Consider the following 12,684-nt stretch of genomic DNA (forward strand, 5'->3'; position numbering starts at 1 on the left):
TGGTAGTTTAGATTAGTAACTTGTATTGTTAGTGGCTGTACCCTCAAAGGGGGTTGAAGTAGCGTAAAATTATTGTCCTCCTGACAGGGTATGTAAGTCCCCAAAACTTTCAAAGTGAAATTTTCTCATACCAAGTTTTTAAACGTAGTATTTTTGTTCCTTTAAATTTCGGATAAATTATCCTACAATCGCCAGCGGCTGAAGGGATGGTGTAAATCCAGCTAGGTTCCATGCAGGTAGCAAAAGTAATGTAAGTCCCCATAGTTCCTAGTTTGGTGATCTACCTTCGGTTGTTGGCGATCTATAGCCCGTGTTTAATATTGTATTGTCTTCTTTAATTGGAATGTTTTAGCTTTGTTCGCTAGTTTTATATTATGTCTGTGATTATCTAGTATTTTTACTGTCCATCGCAGACAGGTTTTAATCTTAAAAATATTTCACTTTTTATTGTATGAATTGTTTTCGTCACGATATGGCCGAGATATTGCCGATATGACGATAAATATTAACTCACTCACTCACTCAATAGCCTATGTGAAAACATGCAAGCTCTTTATCAGGTTCACAGACACCCTACATTGATGAATTACTTCTGGTGACAGCTCTGATGTAGACACAGTGAGTGTTTAGTGATATCACTGATATGGGTACATTGGGTGCCTTTGATATCACTGATATGGATGTATAGAATGTCTTGTGATATCAGTGATGTGGATACATTCAGTGTCTGGTGATATCACTGATGTGGATACATTGAGTAGCTGGTGATATCACTGATGTGGATACATTGAGTATCTGGTGATAGTGTTGTGGATACATTGAGTGTCTGGCGATAGTGTTTGGATATGTGGTGGGTACATTGAGTGTCTGGTGATATCACTGATATGGATACATTGAGTATCTAGTGATATCACTGATGTGGATACACTGAGTGGTGATATCAGTGATATGAGTACATTGAGTGTCTGGTGATATCACTGATGTGGGTACATTGAGTGTCTGGTGATATCACTGATGTGGGTACATTGAGTGTCTGGTGATATCACTTGATGTGGATACATTGAGTGTCTAGTGATAGTGATGTGGATACATTGAGTGTCTGGTGATATCACTGATGTGGATATTGAGTATCTGATGATATCACTGATGTGGATACATTGAGTGTCTGTGATATCACTGATGTGATACATTGAGTATCTAGTGATATCACCGATGTGGGTACATTGAGTATCTGGTGATATCACTGATGTGGAGTGTACACTGATGTGGTACATTGAGTGTCTGGTGATATCACTGATGTGGGTACATTGAGATATCACTGATGTGATATCACTGATGTGGGTACATTGAGTGTCTGGTGATATCACTGATGTGGGTACATTGAGTGTCTGGTGATATCACTGATGTGGGTACATTGAGTGTCTGGTGATATCACTGATGTGGGTACATTGAGTATCTGGTGATATCACTGATGTGGGTACATTGAGTGTCTGGTGATATCAGTGATGTGGGTACATTGAGTATCTGGTGATATCACTGATGTGGATACATTGAGTATCTGGTGATATCACTGATGTGGGATACATTGAGTATCTGGTGATATCACTGATGTGGGTACATTGAGTGTCTGGTGATATCATTGATGTATTGAGTGTCTGGTGATATCACTGATATCACTGATGTGGGTACATTGAGTATCTGGTGATATCACTGATGTGGGTACATTGAGTGTCTGGTGGTATCAGTGATATGGGTACATTGAGTGTCTGGTGATATCACTGATGTGGGTACATTGAGTATCTGGTGATATCACTGATGTGGGTACATTGAGTGTCTGGTGATATCACTGATGTGGGTACATTGAGTGTCTGGTGATATCACTGATGTGGGTACATTGAGTGTCTGGTGATATCAGTGATCACTGATGTGGGTACATTGAGTGTCTGGTGGTATCAGTGATATGGGTACATTGAGTGTCTGGTGATATCACTGATGTGGGTACATTGAGTGTCTGGTGATATCAGTGATATGGGTACATTGAGTGTCTGGTGGTATCAGTGATATGGGTACATTGAGTGTCTGGTGATATCAGTGATATGGGTACATTGAGTATCTGGTGATATCATGTGTGATTGAGTGGGTGGTATTGAGTGTCTGGTGATATCAGTGATGTGGGTACATTGGTGTCTGGTGTGATATCACCATTGAGTGTCTGATGGGTACATTGAGTGGTGATATCATTGATATGGGTACATTGTGTGATATCACTGATGTGGAGTGTCTGTACATTGAGTGTCTGGTGATATCAGTGATATGGGTACATTGAGTGTCTGGTGATATCAGTGATGTGGATACATTCAGTGTCTGGTGATATCAGTGATGTGGATACATTCAGTGTCTGGTGATATCAGTGATGTGGATACATTCAGTGGATACATTCAGTGTCTGGTGGATGTGGATACATATCAGTGTCTGGTGATATCAGTGTTGTGGATACATGTCTGGTGATATCAGTGATGTGTGTCTGGTGATATCAGTGATGTGGATACATTCAGTGTCTGGTGATATCAGTGATGTGGATACATTCAGTGTCTGGTGATATCAGTGATGTGGATACATTCAGTGTCTGGTGATATCAGTGATGTGGATACATTCAGTGTCTGGTGATATCAGTGATGTGGATACATTCAGTGTCTGGTGATATCAGTGATGTGGATACATTCAGTGTCTGGTGATATCAGTGATGTGGATACAGTGATGTCAGTGTCTGGTGATATCAGTGATGTGGATACATTCAGTGTCTGGTGATATCAGTGATGTGGATACATTCAGTGTCTGGTGATATCAGTGATGTGGATACATTCAGTGTCTGGTGATATCAGTGATGTGGATACATTCAGTGTCTGGTGATATCAATGATGTGGATATTCTTTTCCAAGTAGCCACTGGTAAAATCAATAGGTCCATTCAAAACTGAAATGTATGTGAAATTACTTTACACAGGAATATTTTAATTATTTTTACATAATTCCTTTTGGTTTGTCTCAAGTATCTCTTTAATGAGCTTCACAGTTAGACAATGGAACTGACTTGGAACTACCAACTTCGAAGTATATTATGTCCACATATGCAGGTTGTGCAGAACAATACATGCAAGTAAATGCATTCGTCTTCAAATGATATTTTAGCCAGATATACTTCACTGACAATGCCTTCTCTTCTGCCTGATTTTTATTTACTTTCACCTGTTGACCCATGAAGATCCCAGTTAGAATTGATCTTCAGTAACCCACGCTTGTCATAAGAGGCGACTAACGGGATCGAGTGGTCAGGCTCGCTGTCTTGGTTGACACATGTCATCGTATCTCAATTGCGTAGATCGATGCTCATGATGTTGATGACTGTGGTTGATGACGCCATTTTGTTTACATGTCATAAAGTCGGAAGCGATCTTCAAAGTGAAATAAACTGATATTTTGTACATATAACTAACATGGCGGTAAGATAAATACGGCTCATGTGACACTGCTACAAAGAGGCGTACATCAGACCGTATTACCCTTGACAGAAGCATAGAACTTATAGTGTAACAGAATTTTCACATCACTGCATGGACCTATCTAAATGTTCACTGACGATAACTATGGTTATACAAGTTTCCTGACAATTAGGAATTGAATAAATAACAAAGAAATGTCAAACAAGTTAATTTATACAAATAAACACAAAACATTTTAGGGTTAGTTAGGTAATGTTTTAAGCCTTATAAACTAAAAGCATTCTTGTGAGCGGCAATATCTGGTTTAAAATATTTTAAACTCTTGCTCAAGTTTCAATCTTACACTTTTTACTTTTTGAGAGGATTTGTTTGTAGAAAATCAGTGATTGCTGCCTGGGAGCCATATTGAATTTCAATTTGACGCATTGAACAAACTTGAACTCCTTTATGAACTAAGAAAACAGCAGTGATTAGCATGGTTAGCCCTTTATGTACATCCTTAGAATAATGAAACTGTGTGAGGCCATTTCTTGCTGTCTCCTCAACAAATTTTGCTGCAAATGTCTTACATCAGCACACTACTGACGACATTTGAGGAACTGAAAAATTAAGCTGTGTGTCTTTTATACCTCACTATTCTCAGATGATAATAACTTAAAAACCTGAAACTAAATCATTTCCTCAACAAAATTAGAAGAATAATACACAACAAAGTCAGAGCTGTGATGATCTCAGCTGAATTCATTGTGACCTGAGTGGGCTATAAAACTGCACACATAGAAGAGCTCCTTACACCAGTGTTATTGTTTAAAGCATTTACAACATCATCAGGGATCACAAGCCCTGTCTGGAGCTGGAATGAAAGTTCACTTAACATGCTTAACCTTGATTTATGATTAACTTTCTCCACTTTGCTAGAAATAAGTTAAATGTTTTCAATTTCACTCGACAAAACTGATATTTTTACACTGTTCTCCAAGCCAAGGATACGTTAACGCAGGAACCGGAAACATCGTTAAGTCTCTGACAATACTTTTTCCACTTCCATGATTGCTATCACATTTTCCTGTCCAGGACAAGTTAGCAGAGGCACAGTTCCTGTGGCTGGTGTACAGCAATGACAATAGGCCACAACATCAGCTGTGTACTTCTGCTTTACACAGGCTTTTCTTGGGACTTAGGAGAACCTTATCTGGCAGACAAGTTTGTTGAAGACATAACCTGAAATTGCATCTAAGAAAATGGGTTTCTATACTTTTTCAATGAGTAATTTTACAGTTCATTACAGCACATTTAGAGTTAAAACGACAATAATTTCGTACTTTGAAGTTTACACAGATTCCCGAACGTTGGTTGATTGAGAGAGCGGTCATGTGATCTAAATTTCAAGGTTAATTTTCCTTGAACCCTTCAAATCGTTCTTACGTGTGTGAACGTTTTCGAGCCGATCTGGGTCATGTGAACTTTTGCCAGAACTACTTTCCGGGTTTTCCCCAGGATACTTGCTGTCCAGCTTGCCGTAAACAAAATAAATCATTTGAATTCACACTCCTTTTAATATATACATATCACTTATTTGTTTTTGTATGTAACGAAAAGCACCAACTGAGCACAGTTTTGCAAAAATCTGACCGACAATGCGTCCAACAACAAGTCCCAGCCAGTGCGACCTAATTTTCAAATTTCCGCTACGGTTTCAAGGAACCCCAATGATCTTGCTGCATTTGGTGATGAAAATTTAGCGAGTGATCCTGTTTCAAGTCACCCCAATTTTGGCAATGTCGCTTCTTCACGACCAAACGGATTTCCAATTGCCGAGCATTGTTCCTTATCACAAGAGTTTAATCTCTCGCGATTTGCGGGTTCTGCCCCGTGATCTGTTTAAAAACTGCTCATTAAATTTCATAATAAACAATCACAAATAAATAGAATACACCAACGAGATCTGCTTCCTATTCGCCACGCTGCACAACTTCGAAGTCAGTTAGTGTATTATTTCAAACGAATCCGTCATAGTTTGTTAAAATGATATTGTTATTGATATTTGTTTTTGTTTGATAATTTAATGGATGTTATGCTTATTAAAGCAGTTTCAAACCTATTGACGAATTTGTTGTAATATTTTAAGAAATACTTTGAGAACTATTTCTTCAAGGGTTGGGATACATGTGTAAAAAAATCGCCAAGTATACAAACATCGCTACAATACGGTCTTGAACAGAATGACATTACAACATTTTACAGGTATTACTGACTGACTGACTGACTGAGTTTGGTTTTACGCCGCTTTTATCAATATTCCAGCAATATCACGACAGGGGACACCAGAAATGGGCTTCACTTTACAGGTATTAAAACACATCACTGTAAACAATGATCATGTAGAAGTGGGTAAAAAACGTATGTGTAAACATCAAAAGGCGAAATTATAAGAATTGAATGTCACTTTGTGTGTTTGCACTGCAAAATGAACAATGTCAAAGCGTTGTTCAAACTCTCGTGTGAAAAACGCTTTGACATCGTTCATTTTGCAGTGCAAACACACAAAGTGACATTCAATTCTTAAATAACAAGGATTTGTACTTTTTATATATTATTTTAACTGATGGCATTGCATATTCACAACCCGTTTTATGTTCAAATAGTCATAAGACAATGACAAGAACCCCAGCCCTGACATTCAGACATAAATTAAAAAAGTGTTCAATAACCATGCCTTCAAGTTCAACATTAGTTGTGTCCCTCAAGAAACACTAATAATACTAGGCCTCTGGTTATATAATGCTAATTTCTAGAACTAAAGTGGAAGATTATTTTATGCTTGACCTGCAAGATGGTGCATGATGTAACAATTCTTACTGTGCATCATCAATGAGGGGCGGTTCTGTAGCCTAGTGGTTAAAGTGTTCGCTTGTCACCCCAAAAACCCGGGATCGAATTCCCCACATGGGTACTGTGAATGAAGCCCATTTCTAGTGTCCCCCACCTTGATATTGCTTGAATATTGCTAAAAGTAGCATAAAACCATACTCACTCACTCAATATACACTCATTCAATCTATACATGAAAATGCAAAAAGAAATAATCTTGAAGGTAAATGATTTAATAAATGAGATTATTGGTGAGTTATTTATCAAGGCAGATTTGAACAATATTTGACTCAATATCACGGCATTTCAGCCAAAGTGGGAAGAAAGCAAAACGTTACTCTTGTCGAAGACCATTACCTAGTGGCTGAAGCCTTCGTTCGTCATATTCAAGACCAGGGTTTGATCCATAACACAGGCACAAAGTGTGAAGCCATTTTCATATTTCATATTGCTTAAAGTAGTGTAACACCTAACTCACTCACTCACTCACTTCTGCATTCAACTAAGGAAGTTGGATATAATTATGTAATGTTGTTCCATCTTGTCATTGAACACCTGATTGAAGGTAAACAAGTTACCTTAAATGGATCTACATGTATACCAAAGTAGTTGTTAATACTCGTTCTCAACCATACACAACACTGTACAAAATGTCAGCATTTGTGTTAAACAGGCCACCATGTAATAAAAAGAAATTCAAATTACTCAGCTTGTAACCATGGTAACAGAAAATAGCCATAAATCTGCTGAATAGACCTTAACCCCTCCCCAACCCAGTTTCTACTTCATCTTGACCATGTTGATATTGACCAGTGCATTACTTTCTGACCTTCCCCATTACAGTTCTCTGTATGTTCTTCCTACGTAGCTGTCAGTTACAGAAAGCACCTGTCAATCAAATGAAATCCAACCTGCAATACACAGGAAATGTGTCCGAATGTGAATTTAACACTGAAGAAAGTCATTGTCACAGAAGAACTTTGTCGTGATTATCACAAAGTTGTCAGAAACAAATAATTATGAAATTTTATTGTACAGGTATCTCTTATTTCACTTTTTATCATGAACAGCACACTAAAATATAGTGACAATTGCAACTTCTCTTGTGATCTTATCATCAAATTAGTGATGATAAGTCTGCTGGAACCCTAAACTTCATTTGATTGTGATAGGGAGTGTTAAATAAAAAGGAATATTGTACATGTTCTTATTCATCCATAATAACTTAACATGACTTAATAACAATATAAAGAGCTGACTTCTCTTCCCATATTTCTCTCTTAAACGTATTTCATTAGCAAAATAAATAAAGGCTGGAACTAGAAAAGAGACTTTGAGTTAACAAACAAAACAATAACAACACATCTCTCTATCCAGTATTACTATTATCCCATGTGCAACAGGTACCTAATTACACATATCTCTATCCAATATTACTGTTATCCCATGTGCAACAGGTACCCAGTCAACACATCTCTCTTTCCAATATTACTGTTATGCCATGCACAACAGGCACCCAATCAACACATCTTTCTATCCAATATTACTGTTATCCCGTGTGCAACAGGTATACCCAATCAACACATCTCTCTTTCCAATATTACTGTTATGCCATGCACAACAGGTACCCAATCAACACATCTCTCTATCCAATATTACTGTTATGTCATGCACAACAGGTACCCAATCATCACATCTCTCTATCCAGTATTACTATTATCCCATGTGCAACAGGTACCTAATTACACATATCTCTATCCAATATTACTGTTATCCCATGTGCAACAGGTACCTAATTATACATATCTCTATCCAATATTACTGTTATCCCATGTGCAACAGGAACCCAATCAACACATCTCTCTGTCCAATGTTATTACCATTCCATGTGGAATCAATCCAATATGACTGTTGTTCAATGTGCAACACTGCCAACAGGCACCCAGTCAACACATTTCTCTGTCCAGTGTTATTATTATTCCATGTGGAATCCAATATGACTGTTGTTCAATGTGCAACAGGCAGTTCATCAACACATTTCTCATCAAACATTACAGTTATTCGTCTGCAATGCAAGTTGGGCTTTACATTATTTCCAGATGAACTACACTTTATTTGAGTACAACTGACTCAAGACAAAACTACATACAGGGAACTGAAAAAGCTGTTTGTATAACATGAAATCCACAACTCTTAGGGGTCATATATGCTCTCAAAATCCACGAGTAATATGCTTTATATATCACATCTCATTCGTACTGGAAAGAAAATATCACAAGGATGAGATACTTTTGTCTAAAGACATACACATTTTACTTCAAGTAAACCATTTAAAAAGACACCTGAGCTTTTGTCGTAACTTAAACATTCTTATTATCATTGGTAAATAGTTTGCAGTTGTTTCAATGTCTGTAATGAGTGTGGGTTAGAACAGACACCAGTTTTACATGCTTGAAGAAAGAGCTGACTCAAATCGTCATGGATTTATCAGACTTTCCAAGAGGCCAAAATTGGCCATGAAGTCTGTAGCAGGTGTCTAGAAAATTCCCAAATTGCAATTAACCATTTCCCAGTTTGTGCTTATACAGTGAATAGTATGGCAAACCAGGGATGACTTGTACAGATAATTGGATCAGTGAGGTAGAGGCTTTATGCTTAGGTTTACATTGTTGGATTGAAAGCAATATCAACCTACATTGTTGGATTGAAAGCAATATCAACCTACATTGTTGAAATACTCTGAGCAAAGACAACAAATATGAAAATTAAAAAATACTATATTTTGTTCTCTCCAAATTTGCCTGCCAAGTGTACTTAGTTTAGATTCCATGATAAATCCTGACCTCAATGAAGTTGTGGGACATCATTGCCATCAGGGGTTACCTGGCTGTTTGAGGCATGTCATCATTACCCAGTTGGTACGAAGCTTTTGCTTTCTGTCACAGCTCAGCCTAATCCAGAGTCTACATTTGCAGTTGTACTGCTGAATGGCGGATAAAACTTTCCCTGACTCATTCAGTTACCTCGCCACTTCAGTAGTACTTCTTGGATATTCGTCAACTAAATTGATCAGTTGGTCAGACTTGATCACTGGGTTGATCACATGTCAATGTACACTGATGGTGTATCAGTGTACCTTAACAACATGGATCGATGCTCATGATATCAGTTATAGCATCATCTGAACCTATTGGTAACTACTGTATTATATACTATTCAAAAGACACTAATGAACACCCACTTCTTTGATATTGCTTATCATGACTATATAAAAAAATTGATGGAATTTCGTATGTTCAACTTCTTTGAAGTGAGGTCAAATTTAACTTCACATTTGCTTTATTTCAGCCATATCCCCGTATCAGGGGTTTTCGACGATGTAAGACAAAAACGTAATTTTTATCTGTAATATCATTTGAAGTTTTAATTTTACTAACCTTGGGTGATAAAGGATATATTCATCTATTTCACACAAAAATATCAAGTGTTTCCTACAAAAATAAGGTTGATGACATCGTATCTGCGAAACTGTTGCCATTCGCCACATCCGTGGATTTTGTATGGGTTTTCAACAATGAGCCATACTTTTCGCTCCGCACTGCGAGGGAGTGTTGTGATAACGTGGCTTTCTATTTAAATATTGCCTGTCACCAGTCACGAAAGATCTTACTGAATTTTCGCTTGCTATTTTTTGTTATAAAGGCAATTGATTTTGCATCTGAAGTGGTATTAACGATCTCGGGTAAATAATATTGATGTTTGTTTGCTTTTTAAACAACTTAACTTCCGGTTTTCAATTTTCAACAAAACTTCTCACGACAGTGACTGGGCATCTGCCCTGCCGATGAAATTGCTTGTGCTAACCGATCGCGCAACGTACTCCCCCGATATAACGCCAGCAATGCAATCGTCGAGAACACCAGAACGTCGAATTCAGCTCGCTTTGTGATATAACAAGAAAACCAAGTTCAATATATTCAGAAGTCAATTATAAGTCACACCCAAAAGCAATTTCAACCCCTTGTTTTAAATATATACTTACAGAATATATATATGTACAGGTGTAATGTACAGAAAGGTCAATAACCTTTGCAGAAAGATACCGGTACCTATCTTATGGGAGTCAGATTTAATTCTGATAATATTATTCAAATACATCAGATGCCTGTTATCTGGTATATTTCATAAAATGAATAGATGATCAATGGTGAATAAATTCCATATCATCACTAACATTATCTACTATGGTGTACATGTTGACAGAGGTATGTAACATCATTGCAGACCATGTGCCTATTACAAATTGACTTCTATTTAACAGGATTTACTTAAACTTGGACATCTATCTAATGTAAATTGGTGATCTATTTTTTACAGCATCATAAAATCATTGTCTTTCTTTTAAAATATGATCACGACATAATATCATGTATTCCATGTTGTACAAATGAACATTGAAGCAAGATACTTTGATGCAACTATTTTAAGAACTACAAAGTGTTCCTTTATCATCAAATGGAAAATATTCAAAGATGTACTTGTGAAAGTAAAACTCATGACGTCATATTGACTTGAGAAAACTGAAGTGATATATAAACATTGCTGTCATCTCTCCATCAATTCACACAAAATTAGAAAGAAGACATTGTAGTTAGACTATGAAAACTGCCTTAAGTCATAATACAGACCTTAAAGTCACAAATGAAAAACAAAATAACTGTCAGCAACCTCCCTATCCATCTTTGTTGTAAAGACTTTAACTAAACCAGATAAGGGAAGTTCATTTACTTTTTAGTAGGGATAGTGAGAAATGTGGGAATGTTATTTCAAGATCTACAGTTGATAAATGTCGTCTTTTGGAAAGATCACAGAATAGAAGTGGTAAGAAACATGTTTTTGCGACTAAACACGATTTGAATGTGTTGACCTATGAAGTCAGCAATTCCATGTTGATCTTATGCAATATTAGTGTAGTCGTGTCTTGAAAAAGCGGAACAGGAAGTTAAAACGTGCATCCACCCTCACGGAACGTGTTTACTTCTCACGAAATGTGACTATTGTTGTCAAAATATAGTAACGCATAGGGCGTGCCCCAGTGTAAACGAAAATGTCACCAAGTGACTTGACCTACCTTTCGGTCCACGAAGGAACACGCTGCTTCCTTCAAGCCAGCCAAAGACAATTCGCCTTCCACATTAATCTGTTCTCGAGTAAGTCCAATTTGCATCCAAAATGAAAACTTCTTAGGTAAATCATTTGAGAGCGACTCGGACATGATGCCATATGCGAGAGTGTCCCTCGTATCACCTGTTACAGAGAAATGGACCTGCTCAATGGCACAGCTAAGCTCCTCTACACCGCTTGCTCGAGAGCGGTGACGATTCGGTGTCACTGGCACACAGCGGCTTGTTCCTCTTGTAACATCCGTGAATTTAAATTAATTAAGCCCGGCCTGCTTCTGGTGTTGTCGAGGTTTGAAGAAGCAATGGTGAACTACACCAGTCCGAGTCGACCTCGCTCAGGCGTAATATGGTCGAGACCAATACAAGTGACAGGTGATTTACTTTCCCCAACCTTACCCGCCAGACTGCCTTACGACGATGTTGTCAAAGTCCCCGCCCACGCCCCTGAACGGACGGCCAATAAAAAAGTGTCTATATATTTTCAACATGTGGCCATGACTTACTCTTGGAAGCAAAAGATCGTTTCTAAACACGACTGGGGCGGCAACTCCCTTTTTACGACAAACAAGAGAACCAATTTCGGTATAGACATATGCCATTAGTAAGACAACTAGTTGCATTTGATCTTCTCGAAGGTGCCTCGTTGTTGACGTTCGCCGGTGACATCACTAGGCGTAGGTTTATGTGGGATGGCCTAAAAGTCGGGCCAAGAAAAGTCGGGCCGGGCCGGGCCACCGGGTAATACTAAAAATGGATTGCAGAATATTAAAACGAAACCTGCACATTTGGGTCGATACTTTTCCTGCCTTCACAAATGCACAGTTTGATTGAAAATATATAGTTAATGGTGAAAAAAAACCAACAACAACAATGACTACATACCGAGATTCCTGTAGAAAAGACACCGTCTTGTTGTTATGTGTTTTCCTTGATATGTCTATGAGGGAAGGTTGCTTACTTCTCTTAGCGTGTGACATCCTGGGCAGGAAGTGACAGTGTTTTGACTGCTTTTCTTTCCTTAATTAAGATATTGGGGTTTCCTAATTAACCTTTATTGTCTCATGCTGAATGAGCACAGGATGTTTATGTTAAAGAGACGTGGATGTCGGCGAGTGTCAATGGGCAAATATG

At 37.9% G+C, this 12,684-nt stretch overlaps 1 protein-coding gene across 6 annotated transcripts in view; it reads right to left on the reverse strand.

The window, feature by feature from the left end:
* Positions 1-12,105, reverse strand: part of LOC124267088 (serine/threonine-protein kinase D3-like) — a 123,750-nt gene extending 111,645 nt beyond the window's left edge. For 3 of the 6 annotated variants that reach the window (XM_046701926.1, XM_046701925.1, XM_046701923.1), the window contains exon 1: positions 11,502-12,105. In XM_046701926.1, coding sequence (XP_046557882.1) covers positions 11,502-11,645 — 144 coding nt within the window. In that variant the 5' untranslated portion in view covers positions 11,646-12,105. The remainder of the gene's footprint in view (positions 1-11,501) is intronic. The other 3 variants (XM_046701928.1, XM_046701927.1, XM_046701924.1) reach the window with 1 other exon arrangement.
* Between the last annotated feature and the right edge of the window lie 579 nt (positions 12,106-12,684).

This window comes from Haliotis rubra, unplaced genomic scaffold, assembly GCF_003918875.1.
Source record: "Haliotis rubra isolate DU_JTF1 unplaced genomic scaffold, ASM391887v1 Scf13, whole genome shotgun sequence".
Lineage (NCBI taxonomy): Eukaryota > Metazoa > Mollusca > Gastropoda > Lepetellida > Haliotidae > Haliotis > Haliotis rubra.